Source organism: Myodes glareolus, chromosome 14 (assembly GCF_982192425.1).
Source record: "Myodes glareolus chromosome 14, mMyoGla1.1, whole genome shotgun sequence".
Taxonomy (NCBI): domain Eukaryota; kingdom Metazoa; phylum Chordata; class Mammalia; order Rodentia; family Cricetidae; genus Myodes; species Myodes glareolus.
Genome location: NC_142039.1, coordinates 31,683,445 through 31,701,637, shown reverse-complemented (window position 1 = coordinate 31,701,637; position 18,193 = coordinate 31,683,445). Strand labels below are relative to the sequence as shown.

General features: G+C 43.5%; 1 protein-coding gene across 1 annotated transcript in view; it reads left to right on the top strand.

Annotated features, from left to right (window-relative positions):
* Positions 1-17,952, top strand: part of Mtr (5-methyltetrahydrofolate-homocysteine methyltransferase) — an 86,135-nt gene extending 68,183 nt beyond the window's left edge. Inside the window, exons 25-33 of the mRNA XM_048460723.3 lie at positions 541-622; positions 1,742-1,840; positions 2,849-2,924; positions 5,389-5,544; positions 6,940-7,136; positions 10,231-10,431; positions 11,095-11,287; positions 12,524-12,636; positions 13,031-17,952. Coding sequence (XP_048316680.3) covers positions 541-622; positions 1,742-1,840; positions 2,849-2,924; positions 5,389-5,544; positions 6,940-7,136; positions 10,231-10,431; positions 11,095-11,287; positions 12,524-12,636; positions 13,031-13,117 — 1,204 coding nt within the window. The 3' untranslated portion in view covers positions 13,118-17,952. The remainder of the gene's footprint in view (positions 1-540; positions 623-1,741; positions 1,841-2,848; positions 2,925-5,388; positions 5,545-6,939; positions 7,137-10,230; positions 10,432-11,094; positions 11,288-12,523; positions 12,637-13,030) is intronic.
* The last annotated feature ends 241 nt before the right edge of the window (positions 17,953-18,193 follow it).

Here is an 18,193-nt window from a genome sequence, read left to right as displayed (position 1 = left end):
CAGGTCTGGGATTTCTTTTTACAAGTATAAGGTGGTGTTGAGGCCAGAGGTAGATGGCTTCTCAAAGAGGAAGCAGGGGTCAGATCTGTGGCTGTGTCTTCTGCCTGCTTCCTGCTTCCCTGGGGTGCTGGCTCTTCTCCCAGCTCCTTTGGAGGGAGGAAGTTGACCTTGACTACAGTAGGGTGTGGCTGCCAGGGACTGGTTCCTCCCTCGGCTCTAGCAGGCTGTGCTGAGTGCCTGAACTGGAACTCATTCCTTGTTGGCAGATAGCTAAGAACAAAGCTTTCTCATTTTGTCAGACTCCCTTGGAGCCAGGGCCTATCAGTTCATGTCATTTCACCTTGTTTTCCTGTCTCAGGGTGGGGAAAAGTCATTCTTGGTTGATAAGGGAAATTTGAAGTTCAGTATTTGTAAGTAAGTACCTTGAAGCCTTTCTCTTGGAAATACTGTAGAAACATTATCTGTAATGATTCTAATACGAGTTGTCTGAGCAAGGAGCTCTCAGCACTGATGGACTTTTCTTCTTGACCCTTATTTCAGAACCCACACAGCAGTTAAAATAGCTCCACGGTACAGCGCGCCTGTAATCCATGTCCTAGATGCATCCAAGAGTGTGGTGGTGGTGAGTGTGGGACCTTCCTTTTATTCTCAATGAGTTGTAAAGAGGGAAAAAAGAAAGCGTTAAGAGCTAAGGTATCACCCAAGGTCCACTTTGTTTTAGCAAGTTCTACTGAATAAATGTGAAAGCGCAGAGCAGGTGAAATGACGTCGGAAAGTCCATGGCATGCCACTGCAGTGCTGCCTTGCTGGGGGTAAGCCCTATTAGCATGTATTGTGCTTTCAGGAATGCTGGCAGAACTGAGCAAGAACTGAAGGATGGCACCAAGATGCCTTGCACTTGGATACCTCACCAGATTGATAGTTGCCTTTAATTTACAAATATGAGTAAATTTCTTTGACTAGTGCTAGAATTAAATGGAATGTAGGATTTTTAAAATGACCTTGTTCCAGATGTAAAAAATGCTTAATAGGGCCAACTGACTCAATTAGAAAGCAGTCACCAGATATTCAAAACCCAGAGTAATAGGTAGTTCCTCAGTCTTTCCCTCTCCGTGTCCTCTAGTGAATCCTGATTGTCATTCTCATGTGTTTGCTGAATAATAGGCTACAACAGCTGGGGGAAATCTGAGAGACCACAGGGTCCTTCAGTTTCCAAATTACTTGTTTAGAAACTCAGTGTAAGATAGAAAAGAGCTAAGCAGCCCCCTTCCGTCCACGATCCCATTCATATTTTCAATGAAAGCATAGTTTAACAACTCCAGGGATTTCTGTTGGGGAAGAAATCTACTCAAGGGCCTGGTGATCTGGCTCTAGCAACATCATGCAGACTGGATGACACTGATCTCGGTTTCTATGTTGTCTTCTGAAAGGAAACATTTTACATCTGTGTATTTATTTATGTGGAATGTATCCAGTAACCAGTATTACTGTATTACACCGAGTTGAGTGTATCGTAAGGTGTTATTGTGGGGTGGTGGTGGTGCTGGAGCCACAGTCTGTGTCTGGAGGTCAGAGACAACTGTGGGAATTGGTTCTCTTCTTCTACCATGACCCTAGGGATTAGAGTCAGGCTGTTAGACTGGCAGCAAGCATCTTCATCTTCTGAGCCATCTCACCAGCCTCAGTGGAGTTTATCGTCCTTTAGTGCCTTATGGTTGTTGAACTTTATCTTGCATTTCAGTGTTCTCAGCTGTTAGATGAAAATCTGAAAGATGACTACATTGAAGAAATACAGGAAGAGTATGAAGATATTAGACAGGATCATTATGAGTCTCTCAAGGTAAGTGATTAAAAGCAGGTCTTGGCTTGTTTCAGATCAGAGTAATCCATGATTTTTCATGGGTTTTACTGACTATTTTGAGAGAGACCTATTTCCTAGTGTAAATCTGAGTTCTTTGGTATCCTGATTTTTAAAATGCTATAATGAATTGTAAGTAGGGTATGGACCTGCATGCCTATAGTCCCAACACTTAGATGGGGGTAAAAAGATCATAAGTTTAAATCCAGCCTGGGCTACTTAGCAAGACTATGTCTCAAAACACTTAGGATTTTTTTTTAAACTGTACTGATCCAAACATTCTGGATCCTCGTTAGATATCAGGCTGTATGCCAGGCACTAGGGCTATGAGAAAGAGTAAAACAGGAGCTCATGACATCCTAAAAATATGAGCTAAACCATTCCAAAGTGGTATTCTCAGATTCACTCTTGAGGGAAAAATGGAAGAAAATTCTTTAGCTTCTCCTGGTTATTAGCCTGACCTTGCCTGCTGTTCATAATCATGTTCCTGGAACGGTCCCCTCTAGGCTTCAGGAACTCTATAGGATAGTTTTCATGTTTGTCGGCCTTCCATCTTTGTGTGGGGCATTAAGAGAGTTGCTAGGAATGTGAATGAGGGAATAAACAATTGATGTGCTTCTCAGGTGCTTGAGAGCCATAGGTTCTGCTGATGGCCTCTTCCATTCTTCTGTTTGCCTATAGTTGACAGTTCCTTGGGTCTACCCTGCTCTGGTGCTCAGGGCAGTTAACTCCAAGTTCATGTGTCCTGAAAAAGGTGATGAAGGCTACAGGGTCAGTCTTAGAACCACAGTGAACATGGGGCACTCTTTACTATCCTATTCTGGTGGCAGCATGAAGCCATGTTGGTTGGGAAAGAATAAGGATTATCCTTTAGAAGCATTTGATTTTATTCACTTGTTTGTTTTGTTTGCAAAACTTTTTTGGCAATGTTTTCATTGTAGAGATAGAAAAGCTAAGAGGTTCTGACTAAATTACTATTTTCTTCAACAGGAGAGAAAATACTTATCCCTAACTCAAGCCAGAAAGAATGGCTTCCACATCGATTGGCTGTCTGAACCCCACCCAGGTCTGTGGCTGTTGCTGGAGACAGCTAAGTGTTATAACTGACAATTTCCAGGAATGTTTGCAGTTGCTCAGCAACAAATGAACCGGCATGTGAGCAGTTCTCACTCGTGTGTAGGAATGAGTCACCCTAACTGAAAAGAAAGTAGATAGGAAGACCTGCTGAGTGCCACAAACTGTGGTGAGGTGGAGTCACCATGGCTTACTGGGTCCTTTGGATGACTCTCAAACAAGCATGTTTATTGTCTCCATTTTAATTGAAGAAACTCTAATTTCAGACAATAACTTGAATGGTTGTCAAGCTTCTACCATTAGCTTTGTCTGCTGTAGCGTCAGTGCTTCTCTGTGTTGTGCTGCTTCTCGGCTGACCTGAGTTCATGCAGGCCAAAGGATTCCCTTGGAAGGTCTGAAATATAAAATAACTGCACTCACAGGTCTTGAAAACTGCAGCAAAGCTGGATCCTTTTTCTGTTTCTGGATGCTTTCCTTTTCATTTCTCTTATGTTGTTTCTTCCCGTTTTGTTTCTAGCTACCTTTCTTACCTCACAGAGGTACTCACAAGGGAATAATATGCGTAAGATATTTTGACAGGCTCAGAGAGACACGAGGTACAAATGCAGAACTGAGACAGGGTGAAGGGGGGTTCTGTTAACAGAATCCAAATTTTCCAGGTAATGTCTGAAACCAGCTTTCAGTGCTTATGACATCTGTGTTCTACACATGCTCAGCAGGGCTGAGAGGATTAAATTGGAAATGTAGGTGCGCTCAGTTCTAATTTCATTCCTGCTGGGTTCAGTGTGGTTTAGTGGAAAGAGTGCCAAATTGGGAGCTGGAAGGCCCGAGTGTTCATCCCTGCTTGACTCCTGGCTCTGAGTCACTGTGTGACCTTGAGTGTCTGTCTCCTACATTTGACAGGTGCTGATGTCTAAAGGGGGATTACTTTATGGAAATATTGAAAGGTAAAATAAGATACTAATGTGAAAACCTTTGAAGAAATAGAAACCACTACAGCAAAGCGCATGCTGTGGTTTTCACTGTTTATCTTTTACTCTGAAATTGGTCTAGAGGCACCAGGACAAGTCATACACCAAATAATTTGCTAGAAATGACCCTGAGAAGGCCCACGATGCCTGGTAGTGGTGGAGATACTTCCTGGATTGCCAATTTAACCCACATATGATGACATTGCTAGGCTCTGCCCTGCTGTCTAAGGGATATGGGGTCCCAAGGTATGGCTTTTGAATTTTAAGACTAGCTCAGCTGTCTTCAGGGAGCTGTATGAAGTGAAGCCACTAAGAAATCAGGGCCTTCTTTCTGGACCTAGGGAAGTAGAGCTTGAAACATCCTTGGAACTTTAGCATGAAACTTGGTCAAGAGCAGCCCCACCATCAGCCCCAACTCCACAGCTGCAGGTCACTGTCTGCCTCCTAGCGAGAGACCTCTTTGGTGTCAGTGTCAGTGGTCTCTCTTAAGTCTCCATGCAGACTTTATTGACAGGCAAACCCACACAATAGTGGTTACAAAGCAGGAGCAGCCCTAAGAACGGTAGGAAGATGACAAAGCAGATGGGGCAGAGCCAATGTGGTGCAGGAAGGCAGAGAGTCCAGCTTAGTTAAGAGCTCCTCTGCTCCGCCCTTTCTTCCTGAGAGGCCCATGTTCTTTAGGGCAGCTACTAACAGTGGAACAGCGCGTCCTCAGATCCCTAATCACAGGGAAGCATGGTCACTCAGAGTTGGCAGTAGTACTGGCCCCTTGGCCTCTGGCCCAGTATCCATGTGGCATTGTGTCCTTGGTGTCCATGTGTCATTGGTCCTGAAATGTCTGAAGTGCAGTCTGCCTATAGAGTCCCTAGAATTATATATGTTATCATATGTTTCAGACTTGAGATGCAGAGAACAATTTTTGAACACCTGTGTATTTTTATTACTCAATCTAAGAAAAAAACTTAATCTTTTAAAAGATCAGATATTCATCCATAGTGGCAGTCCCGTATTTGTCCCTCTCCTTGTAGAAATAGCCACAGTTTGGAGTTTGGGATTTCATTTCTCTATATGCCCTCACACTGTGTGTGTGTGTGTGTGTGTGTGTGTGCGCACACACACACATGTTTGTACACTTCATATAAGAAGTGTGCTGCACATGCCCTTCTGCAATAATTTCTTAACACTGCCATCATCCGATGCATGGAAGTGAACAAAAGGCTTCCTTTTTTTCTTAGACATGGTGGGGATGAAAGGGTTGAAGGAAGAATTTCCAGCAAGGGGTAGTCAGTCAGCTGCATGGGGAAGTTCCTTCTCCATGATAATTTAAAGTTCTGCTCTTGGTAAGAACTCCTATGGGGCGACAGGAAGGAGACAGGCGTGGGAGTAAGCTGCACAGTGAGGAGCAGGGAAGGACACTTCAGTGTATATCCTTGTGAGTGCTCTCTCAGCTGGTGTGGCATTGACAGCTGTGCCTCTTTGCTCTAGTGAAGCCCACATTTCTTGGGACCCAGGTCTTTGAAGACTACAACCTGCAAACGCTGGTGGACTACATTGACTGGAAGCCTTTCTTTGATGTCTGGCAGCTCCGGGGCAAGTACCCGAATAGAGGCTTCCCCAAGATATTTAACGACAAAACAGTAGGTTAGTAAGTCCTTCCTGCTTGGCCTTCAGGGTGTGGTATGTGACTCTCAAGGTGGTCTGAGAGGACGCACTAAGTGTTTAGTTTACACAGGATATAGCCGCTGCTATATTGCTCCCCCACTCAGCCTTCACAGGAACATTTAATTGTTTGCTTGCCCTTATTACGTCAGGTAAATGTGGCCTTTTATTCACTCAGTCTTCAAGTGGACTCCCTGACATCACTACACACTGGTGTCTGCTTGGCACAGGCAGACAAAAAGGCGAGAATCCTGTGACTGAGTACTGGCTCACCGGCACGGCTGACAGTGCTGGGTTTTTGCTGGGCTCTTGCTGTGGGCTCAGCCTGGAATCCCACTCACATCAGTGGGGCTAGAGCTTCAGCAGATTAGAGTGGGCTTCCTGGAGGTGGTGGTACTGTTATAGAAGATTCCATGGGAATTGCTGAGACTGAACCTAGGGATAGATAGGAAGCAGAAATAAAAAGGAACATGTCAAACCAGGGAGAATGAAGCCTTGGCCATGGGTGCTATATGGGGAACTGCATATCATGTTGTACCCAGAACATTCAGGGAAGGAAGGAGACTTGGCATGATAGAGTAGAGAAGTGACTTAATCACTGAATTGCTCCCCTCACTTGTCTTGGGTAGCTTCACCCCCACCCAACACCTAGAGACATGGGAGAAGGAGTACTGGTAAACAGTGAGGACCGGGCTGGAGAGAGCCAGGGAATCCAGATACCCATCAGCTTTTGGAGGTCCCGGGCATGTTAGGATGCTGAGACGCAAGTACTTACTGGTATCCAGGAGGATTAGGTAAGGGACTTCTTTCTGTACTGTTCTTGTGCCACCACAGCTAGTCATGAAGGACTATGGAACTGCCCTTCATACAGGTAGGGCAGCACAGTGTTGCCCCCTGAGAGCTAATGGGAACTGACGGAAGGTGTCCCAGAACAGGTCTGGTGCCTACCATGCAAGTGCTGAAGTTATTCAGATATAGTACCAATGCCATTTAAGAGAATCTGGGCCATGCGTCCCAGCTCACCCTGTTTCCTCCCCATATATTACTGTGAAAATATATAATGGGGTTATATTGGAATGCCGTTCATGTCCTCTTTCTGACAAGACTGTTTTGGATGCCATTGATTTCATTCTCTGGATTCTACTAAATGGGAAAATATAAACAGATTGACCTAGAGGAGGCACACTGTGGGGATTCATTTCTTGGGTCCACTAGCCACTGTGTACTCTGCTCCAGACTGTGCCCTTGGCAAACTTGAGAGTCTTTGTGAGAATGCAGAAGAGGGTAGAGAAGGGAGAAGCAGCAGTGTTTAAAAAAGAATGGTTGCTTGGTGGTTACTGTTGGCATCTTTAAATAAATTCTTGTATTTTTTAATAGGCAAAGAAGCCAGAAAGGTATATGATGATGCTCAGAATATGCTGAACATACTGATAAGTCAAAAGAAACTCCAGGCCAGGGGTGTGGTTGGATTCTGGCCAGCACAGAGTGTCCAGGATGACATCCACTTGTATGCAGAGGGTGTGGTGCCCCAGACTTCGGAGCCCATAGCCACCTTCTATGGGCTGAGGCAGCAGGTATGAAATGTGTATGAACGATGAGTGCACTGCTTTGACTCTCAGGCTTAGCTACTATACTAAGTGTAGTAAGTGAGAATTAAATAAGAAATCTGAGCCTTTTATCTGTACCATTTCATCCCAGACAGCCCTCCATAGGCCTGAGTCCTAAGCATTTGTGAGGATGGAGAGAAGGCACCAACATGGGTGTCCATGAGGTCCTGTAGGGGTTCATTGTAATGACTACAGATAGATACGGAACAGTGCTGCTAGCCTAGCTATCATACACTTGTGTTTTCAGTCTTTCAACCCCGTATCTCATGAAACAAGGGGCATTTTACTTTCCCTAACAATTGCTTTTCGTTTGAGTATTCTATTAGAGACTGTTATGTGGCTTATTGTCTCAAAGGGAAATCTGTTGGTTACAAATACCCCAGAATGTCCACCCTGCCAGGTGCTGAAGAGGGACTAAGATAACCGTAGTTAACTGTTTCTCAGAGGAGAAAAAAAATGGGCAGAGAGAGCTGGCGCTGAGCTTTGTGTGCAGAGAGGCAAGCGCAAGCCCCCTTGAGTACAGCCCAGCTATTTTCTCCTTGTAGCAGTTCCCAGTGTACACCGTCTGTATTTCGTCTTTGCCTCACCTTTAAAAATGGCAGGAACCATGCAAAGACTTTAGCTGCTATAGACACAACTGTCTCAATGAAGATTTGGAGCTAGAATTTAATAATTAGCAGTAAGTTACTTTCTTTGGTTTTACTCATATTTTTAGTGATTAAAAATTGGTAGGGTTGCCTTTATCATAATACAAGTCATAATGACAGGGTTTTAATAGTAACTATGGATGGGATTCTTAAATTTGAGCCTTGATACCATAAGGGGTTATGTGAGAACAATTTCAGCCTTACTCTGTGTGCTCAGGCCTAGACACCACAGGATACAGAGCAGGGAGTTCCAGTGCTGAGCTCTGGCCCTTCCTCGCTGGGGAATCATGAGCTCATCTTTGACTGGTATAAGGCCAGACACCTCTGCTGGGCTCTTTCTTTCGTCCTCCAGTCCTTGGTTTTCCTCTGCTGACTTCACTTCACAGTCAACTAAATACTGTTGTGTTGTGATATAAGGGCATTTCCCACCATTATTCTTAGTTTACTCTTTCAGTAGCTCCTAGAGAGCAGAGCCGGACCGTGGATACCTGTGATACATTTATTAGGAGATGATCTGCAGGGCACTGAGAAACTGTCACTGAGCACCTCATTACCCTCGGAGTCTTTTGTTCAGAGGATATTTGATTGTCATCCTTTCTGAGGCACAGTGGGACCAGTGACTTGTCCTACTGCAGAGTAGCTTTGTGTCCCTCTCTTGCTTTTTTTCTTTTCTTTTTTAAATCAAAGAACAGTAGAGTACCACTAGAAAATGACTGACCCTTCATTCACCTCTTTTTGAGCTCTGGAACACTTATGCCTTCTGACCTTCAGCCACTGGCTTATTTTCTTCCCAGGGTCAGACTATACTTGCTCTCATGACTAGCAAATAACTTAGAAGATTCAGGATGACTGCTCTTTGATTAATTGATCCGTTTAGAGCAGTACCATGTCTCTAGGAGCATTTGTTGTCATCTCCTGGATCAGCCATATCACTGACTGAGCCTGTGGGGTCAAATTTTATGTCTCAGATTTCTTTCCTGTGAAATGGAGCTTGAGGATCACTTTCTTCACTGGATTGCTGAGAGCTAAATTAGCACCCTAGAAAGAGCAACAAAGTGTTAAGTACTTAGGAAGTATTAGTTATAAGTTATTAACGTTTTATTGACCATGATATGTATAAGACTTTGATAGTTTCATACCAGGGAAGGATCAGTTACCAGCTGAGAGTACAACACTGGAAGATGGACACCTGTGTTGGGGAAACAGAAAGAGAAAAATAGGGGTGTGTGTGTGTGTGTGTGTGTGTGTGTGTGTGTGTGTGTGTGTGTATGTAGTTTTGCAACAGGGTTTCATGTGTCCCAGGCTGGCCTCTAACTTGATGTGTCATCAAGGAACCTAAATATTTAATCTCAGTGCATGCTGAAATTACAAACCTGTCAGATTGTACCTGGCTTATGTGGTACTGGGGATCAAACATGAGTTTTGTGCATTCTGGGCAGGCATTTTTCCAACTATGATTTCTGGACCCTGGACAGAGTCTCTGTATTTAGACTATACTAGCGTATTCTCAGAAGTCTCCTGACAAACTATGGTGGACAACACTGGGCCTGTTTGCACTTGACCTCAGCAGTTTGTTAAAACTCTAGCTGTTGATGCACAGTGAAAGCTGATACCTTTATTAGGGTCTTCTCAAACATGCTCATCTGAACTGAAAACACTCTGGAACAGTAATGTTTAATCTACCTATGATTGTTTAAGGTTCTGATTCCTAGCATAGTGCCTACAGGTATTCATAAGTGTTTAGTCTATATGTAAATGAGCAAATCAACTAATTTCCTAATTGTATATGCTACATCATGTCATGTATTTTTTAAAAATGTCTGTTTTCTATTGCTATAATGGAATATTTGAGACTGGAGATTTATAAAAAAAATATTTATTTTGGTTCATTGTTCTGGTTGTTAAGTCTAAGATCAGGCAGCCACATCTGGTGAGAACCATGTGCTGCCTTGTAACATGGCAAAAGTCAGAAGAAGAGAAGCACATGGGCGAGCGAGAAAGGAGGGCTGAATTCCAGTGATAGCCAACCCATTCTGCAAGAAAGACAGTAATTCAGTCCTGTCTCCAGGTTCCTACACACAGGTTCCTGCATTGGTTTCCTGCCTTAGGTCCCTCAATGATGGTCTGCGACATAGAAGTGTAAACCAAAAAGTCATATACTGCAGTGCCCCTGTGCCCAACATGGCTATGTTGAGTTATTGTGATTTAGTGTGTACTAAACCGTAGCTATTTGTTTATTTAGCATAGATCTATTGCATACTCACGGTATGCCAGACACCGTTTTGAGTGCTGTGGTAGAGCTGAATGAAGCATGCAGGCATTCTGTGTCCTGAAACTGACAGTCATTTTGTACTCTACTATATGCTGATGCCGTGGCCATGCTAATGACTTCTCTGCCAATGCTTGGGTTTAAGGCTGAGAAGGACTCTTCCAGTACAGACCCCTACCACTGCCTCTCAGACTTCATTGCTCCTCTGCATTCTGGTGTCCGCGACTACTTGGGTCTGTTTGCTGTCGCCTGCTTTGGGGTTGAAGACCTGAGTAAAGCCTACGAGGATGACGGCGATGACTACAGCAGCATCATGGTGAAGGCTTTGGGGGACCGGCTGGCAGAGGTAAGGCATTGACAGATACCGGGGTGCTGAGGTAGAGTGTGGGTGTAGGAATTTTTATGACAATGTCAGAAAACCTGCGTGCCTTTAGAATTTATGTCACTGCATACTTGAGCCAGATGCTGCTGGCTTTAACATGACCTGTAGTTTTAAGTCCCGTGTCTCCCAAATGCCACTCAAGTGCCATCTTTTAGCAAAGAGAAACCTCCAGTGCTTGACTAGTTGGTTGTTGCCCTCCAGAGACTTGACCTTATCTCTGAATTAGTCTTCTTTTGATTATTGTGATAACCCCCAGAATTAAAATCAGATTTCTGCTGTAGAGTCCTTCCTAATGTTGGCAACTTCTGTAGCTGCATGTGGGGTGAGCAGGCCAAAATGTGAGAAGTCCTGTCTCCCCTTTGTTTTGAGCAGGCCATAGAGAATGCTGCTCTGTGGTCCCAGTACTCTTCTGGTAAAACTATGGTGCCATTGACTTCAGGAAAATGTCCTAGAATTCTAGATTACTGAATATGGTACTTCAGAACTCTGTTGAGGACACCATTGCGTCTCAGGGCAGCTAATGAAAGTGCAGTTTTCCTGACTGTGACCAGGTGGGGAAAGTGGTTCTGTGTGGAGGTCACAGGTTGCTTCTGCTTGATTGTGCCCCTCTCTCTTCTGTGTTCCCAGGCCTTTGCAGAGGAGCTCCATGAGAGAGTTCGCCGAGAACTGTGGGCTTACTGCAGTAGTGAGCAGCTGGATGTTACAGACTTGCGCAAACTCCGGTATGAGGGCATCCGGCCAGCTCCTGGTTACCCCAGCCAGCCTGACCATACTGAGAAGCTCACCATGTGGAGACTGGCCAACATTGAGCAGGCCACAGGTATGTGGGAGACAGTGAGCTCCTGTCCTTGCTCATTGAGTACATGCATATGAAGTTAAAGTTTTTATAAAATGGGAGAACTTAGAATGAAATCATCCCTCATCCCATCCTTTCTCACTGGATCTGTTCTGGTAATTTACTTCCACAGTACAGCCTTGCGTTTTTCCTGAACTATTTTAGACTTAGTAGGTTAAACTGTTGACTCTTGCCATATCCTAGAAGGGGATTGACCTAGTTCTCCTTTCTTCCTCCTGCCTTTCTGGTTTTGGTACAATAGCTAGTGACCAGCTTCTGTCCTGTTAGCGTGTCTTCTGCCTGCTCAGGCCTGCGCTGCTTGCTGATGGCTGTTTCTAGCTCTAAACTGGCAAGCTCCCTGCCTTCCCTTAGCTCTCTCACTTTCCTTTACTTGTCAGTAACATTTATGCTCCCCTGCAGTCATCATCCCCTCTTAAATTTGCTCTATGGGTTGAGTCTCAGAGTTGAAAATTAGAAGTTGACCTGTGCTCTGTTGAGACAATAGCCTCTTTGTGCTTGACTCAGGGCAGAGTCAGTCATTGTTCTGAGGCTGCATTGTCCCATCCTTGCTGCATAGTTTGTGATGTTGAGAGGACTCATGTTAAATCACAAACCCAGTAGAATTAATCAGTCATCATTAGCTATTAAAGCTGATGAAGTTGAATCCATATCACAGAAAGGAACTGAGAGTGACATTGGATTTGGGTCTGCAGAAACGGCTCAGAGTCTCAACATCTAGGTGTGAACATGGTTTCCTATGAGTGAGCTAGAGATGATTAGAAAGTATTCAGCCGTTGGTGATTCCAAGTTCTTGTCCATAGAGTGAGTAGTGCAGAGTAACAGTCCTGTTTTTGTGGTCGTCTTCTTCATTCCTGCTACCTGCTGACCTTATAGAGTCATGGGGGAACTGTGGGGATTCTCTTACTGCCAGGGCTAGCAGTCCTACCTGAGAATAGTCAGTGTAGAGACAAATTGGAGCCTCTACAACTGATCACATGTAGCTGGGGAGAAGGAATGCAGTCTTTTCCAGGCTTGCTCCCACTGGGTATAATATGCGTGTCCTGAATTTGGTTTTCCACCTGGCAAGAATTTGCTAGACACTATGATCGGAGCTTCTTGCTGTGTCACTGTGTCTCCCTAGATGGCATGTGTTTACTTGGTGCTCACTCAGTCTGTTAGTACGCTGTCTGGGCACTGATTGCTTCCTGTACTTCTCTGCAGGCATCAGTTTGACAGAATCCTTGGCGATGGCACCTGCTTCAGCAGTATCAGGCCTCTACTTCTCCAATGTAAAGTCCAAATATTTTGCTGTGGGCAAAGTTTCCAAGGATCAGGTAAGCATGTGACTTCTCTAGATAACTGTCTTTAAAAGGGACCCAAAGGACCCATTTTATATGACAACGAAGTGATGTGATGTGGTGGTTGTGTGTTTGTGTCTTACCCCAGTTTGTGTCTTAATTTGATTTGAGCCCATTACCCTGTTCCCAGCCTTCTCTCTCTATCCATGGTAAACACACACACACCTATTAGTTTCTAAGCAGCCGACATTTGCCACTTGTTTTCTGCCTAGAGAGTAAAACAGATGGGCAGACAGAAAATATGTTAGCTCAGTAGATTACTGTTAAGACAAGATACGCCAGGTACTTAATGTTTATTCCAAAGTCTATGGAAACTCAGACCAGAAAGATTTAGCACTTTGGTTTAACAAGATGCTTCTGTCTTTTACAGATTGAAGATTATGCTTTGAGGAAGGACATGCCTGTGGCCGAGGTGGAGAAATGGCTTGGCCCTATTCTGGGATATGATACAGACTGACCTCTTTCTCTGTCGCACTCTTTTTTTTTCCCCACTCTTTTTTTTTTTTTTTTTTTTTGCCTTTAAAACCTTTATGTTTGCTGACCTCAAGGGAGTACAATCCAGAGTGCCTTAGAAATAACAACAAAAGCACCTGTGTGCCTGCTGGCCTCCCCCACTGCCATTGTTGTAAGGCTGGTTGGTGGCACATGATATAGAGCAGGTCTTCTGGGGTCCTAAAACATAAGTACTTTTTCAGGCACCTTAAATGAGGTGCATCAAGGTGCCAAGGCTCGTGGTGTTGTTAGGTCGTTAGAGTTGAAGCAAGCAGAAGACATCTTTTGCATTTCAAAGCAAATCAACTAGCTTTTCCCCATTTTTGCCTTTGACCTAGGAGGGTACTTGTACCTGATTTTTGTTGTTTGTTTGTTTTTATTGTTTTTCTCACATTAAAAAAAGGTCCTGAAAATAAGTTGAATAGGGGAATGTATAGAGAAATGTGACATTTCAATCTAAGTGTTTCAACAGTAGACTTGGACAGGGAGGAAGATGTTCCTCTCTTTTTTCCTGCAAGACCATATTTTCTGAGGTTCAACTAACTGACTGTAGAATTCTTTGGCAGAGGCATACTCACTGCTTGCCGGACAGAAATACTGGAACTGTTTGCCCTGGTGTTCTGGTGTAGCTAGGCACAGTCACATTTTCAATGCTTGTAGTTTCATGGTCCCTTGCACTAGTGGAAAAATGGAAGAGAAAGAAAGTGACTTCCAAGGGTATTATTTAACATCTAGCTGTTCTCAGAATGAGTAGGTTCTCAGCTGAGCCCTGGTATTTGTGCAGAGCTGAATCTGTGGGTGGCTAAGCCATGCAGTTCTTTGCCAGCACCTGACTCCAAATTCATATATTTTGGATATACTATACTGTCTTGCTCTTTGTTATATCTGAAAATATTGTTCAGAGCATTAGGCTCTGAAAACGAAACTTCAACATCAACTTTGCTGTGTAACTTCCATGTGACATAAGCCAAGTGCTCAGTCTTCCCAGCGTTGTCTGCTCATCTATAAAATGAGAACAGTGATCTTAATTTCTGTCTCGTTGGATGAGGTTTAAACAGGATTGTGCATAGAGACAGCTCAGTTACACACAGATGTCTAAGTGGAGGTCCTGCAGAGCTCTGTAGTCTCAGCACTATAGGTCCTCATGAAAAGAAGAAGAGCTCAAAAGAAGAGGTACTGTAGGGAAATGTGTATGGGAATCTCCTTCTGGCATTAGATCCCCACTTACAGTTTATACTGACTGAGGAAGAGAAGCTACCTCTTATGTGTTATACACACTATCAACTCATCTTCTTTTAGACACCTCATATGTTGCCCCAAGGCATTTACACCAAACACACATTCTGGTCTATTGGAGGTGAATAGAAGAAAATGACAGTTGGGTAATGATGATCCTGTGTATCTGTAATCTTTCCAATTTTATTTTCAAAGTAGTGTACGCTTTCTGTATCACTCAGGTGAAAAGAATTGTCTTCTTTAAAGTGTGTTTAACTTGTAGTAGAGTGTAAATGGGACTCATTAGTCTGTACACTTAGTTTCAGGACGTATTTCCATAGCAGGTATATTCTTTAGCATTGGAGTATTCATCTGTGAGAAAGAATAACCTCCAGATGTTTTAATGCATTTCATCTGAAGAATTACTAATGTCTTTTTGTCTCATTGCTATTCTTTCAGCTGGATTCCCTGAGTATGTCTTTATTGATCTAACCCATCACATATGCTGTAGTCGTCTTCCTCCTCTTCTTCTTTTTTTCAAGTTTAGGTGTGTAGATATTTACTAAGGAATGGAAATGGTAGCTTGAAAGCATCCTGCTTAGTTTTATTTTAGGTATTCCAGAGAAGCTGGACTCTAAAGGCTGTATTCTAAACTGGGCTCTTGTGTGCTTGATTGGATGCACCCAGCATGTTCCCTCACCATTGGCACCTGAGACTCTGACGTGAACTGATTTTACACTTCATGTTTATTTTTTCACAGTTAAGAATTATCTGTAGCCAGATGTGCCTGCCCTGTGCCTGTTATCACAGCATTTGGGAAGTTGAGGTAGAAGATTGGCATGGGTAGCAGGCTGTCCTGAGTTGAATAGATTGTCTTCAACAACAGAAATAGCACCAGCAGGATGACTTAATGCATAAATGTACAGGCTGCCAAACCTGACCTGAGTTTGATTTCTGAGACTCACATGGTAGAAGAGACTGACTCCTGACCTCCACACACAGGTTGTGGCATACCACACAATAAATACATGTTTGTGAAGAAGGAAAGAAAAAAAAGGAATTGTCTCCATTTTGCTGCTTGCTCTGCTGCCTGCTGTAGAGGCTAGTTTTATGGAGCAGTGGCTGGAAATAGGGAGAGTTTTATTGGTAATTATTTCTCCTTCGAGCCATTCACTTCCATTCATAATGAACACACATGGTAGCAGTTTTTTTTCCCCATAGTTGATTTTCTTCTCTCATGCATGATCTTTTCACAATATTTGGACTTTCATGTACCAGTTATTTTTCTTTTGCTTACACTTAATGCAGTGACATTAAGGAGAGTGTATTTTTTCATCTCTTACCACTGATGGCTTCTTACTAGATCTAGAGGCCTTTCTGTGGGGTTATCTTCTCTGGTTTAGACAGTGTTGACTGCTCCAAATTCTTACCCATATCCCTCCCTTGACATAATTCTTTTGTTGGTCTTTTATATTTATGGTCGTTTCTCAGCCATTTCTTTCTTAAAGTTTTTTCTTCTACCTGCTTACATTCTTAAATTCTGTTACTAGTTGCTTTCCCAGCCTTTTGTTTCGGAGGATGATCTCTTCTGTCCAGTACTCCAGGCTCTTCCATCCTTAATTCTTGCTCCCTAAGAGGACGGTTACGACCTCAGCTGAAGGAGTGCATGAGGCATCTGATAGTGGAATATCCCAAACCTTGCTTCTGTGCATCTCATCTGCTCTCCAGTGTGTTCAGTAGTAAAGACCGGTTGGTGCTGCCCAGTCACCAGGTTGCAAGGTCACTCCATACTGTCTCTCTAGGACAGTTTGCTCAAAAACGTGTTGAACTGGTAGTAGAAGTACTGGTTCTTCCCTGGTTGACTCATATTTTAGGACCTGAAGAATAAAGATGGAGCAGCAGGGAAGGCACAGATCAGGACCAGTGAATAGAAATGAAAGCTTATACAGATGCCAGATTCTTTCACATTGAGCTATGAAGTCAAGACTCCAGCAGCAATTCTAGCTGAGGTCGTGTTGAAGACAAGCAGACAAGCAAAGGACCAGAAGTGGTCAGATGCTTCTGTAAATGAAGAAAGGTTTAGGGAACTTGTCTGATATAGTACATGAAGCTTTAGTGTAAAAATGGCTTAAGTCATTGTTGTCAAAAGTTAAGGACTTTAGATAAACAAATGAATGATTTAAGCGAGAAGACCTTTTTTTTTAAAAAAAAAATGACATAATACTTTATTGATGCTTTGGGAATTTCACATCATGCACCCCAGCCCCACTCACCTCTCTATCTCCATATCCACTCCTCACCACTGCAGTGTTCCTTCCCTAAAAGAAACTCCCCCCCCCCAAAAAAATTAATTTAAAACAAAGCAAACAGGTCCAAGTCTGCTTTTCACTGTCTGGGATAGCTGGCTCTGTCCCTTGTTGGACGTTGCAGCAGGAAAGCTGACCTTGCCCATCATGGAAGAGCTGACCCTTGCACTCGAGCTGGTTCATCCTTCACCTCACCCGAGGGGCAGTCCTAGAGACCCAAACTGAACAGCTTAGCCACCACTCAGACCCACATTCTGAGCTTTGGGTTGGTCTACCCTAGCATTTACCCCATCTACGACCTGCTGGAGTGTGTTAAGGAACTTGTCCTACAGAACAATAACTACAGGATCTCCATAACTCAGGGCAACAGCAGGATATCTGAGAGAAGTGTCAGTGAGGGTCCAGTGATGGTGTGCCAGAGGCCTTGAGCCAGACCAGTGACTCGTTGCAATGAATATTTGTGATGGGACTGATTGGACAGTGCAGCTCCCAGTGCAACTAGGAGAAATGAAGAGGTGTTTGCTTTGAGAGGGAAGGGCATTTTTTTTTAAGTAACTAATAAGGGATTAGTAACCAGAATATATAGAAATTTTCTGCTTGGAAAAAAGAATAGGAAAGCTGTCTCATGAGGCTGGTAAGCAGATGTTTTGTGGTGATGAGAAGTGTGGGATTCTGCTTTCTGTATGTAACATTTGCAAGACCATCTGTAGGTAGTCACACATGCTTCACGTCACTGCTTGAGAATTGTTACACCTCACAGATGGGAACATCTGCAAAGTGAATGTGGGCAGAGCTCCTCATCATATTCAACCATGTCTTAGTTTTGGCCATGGCAGTATAGTCATGTTAGTAACGGATAACTGAAGTTCTGTCCATGGGAGAATGGTTTCCTAAGGTGCCCTCAGGTACATGGTGCAGTGAAGGTGAGCGAACTGCAGCCACACTTGCCGATATAAGGGCAGTCTTGTGACTACTTAAAGCATAATGCCTAATTTTATTGCTTTCAGAAGTGTGAGACCAAAGAATATATGTGGTAGCTACATATGCTTTAAAGTCTTACAAAGTTACAGAAAATCCAAAAGTAAGCTTAGTGATAGATAGCCTGTGGGGGGAGGAGTAAAAAGGGCCAGAGAAGTACACAGCTGAATAATGAATAATTCCTTTAGTTCTTGGATGTGAGGGTTATGGCTGTTTACAGTATTTTTGTATATTTTAGATATGCTATATTTAATGTGTATCTAATATATTTTAAATAATAAAGTAGAATAGTAACCGCAAATCTTGTGTGGCGACTTTGTATTGTATATATCAAACACTTTGGGAAGAATGGCACATTTTAGCTAGAAGAGTTGGGATGAAGCAGTGGGCAATTTTGTACACCAAAATTATCTCTCAAAGCCTAGGTTTTGGTGGATGAGTGGGTGGTGCCATATGTTAAGACAGATTAGAGTTGGAGTGGAGGGGGGAATTTTGGAGATACGGGCTATGACTAGACTGAACAACTTCGGTACCTAATCCAC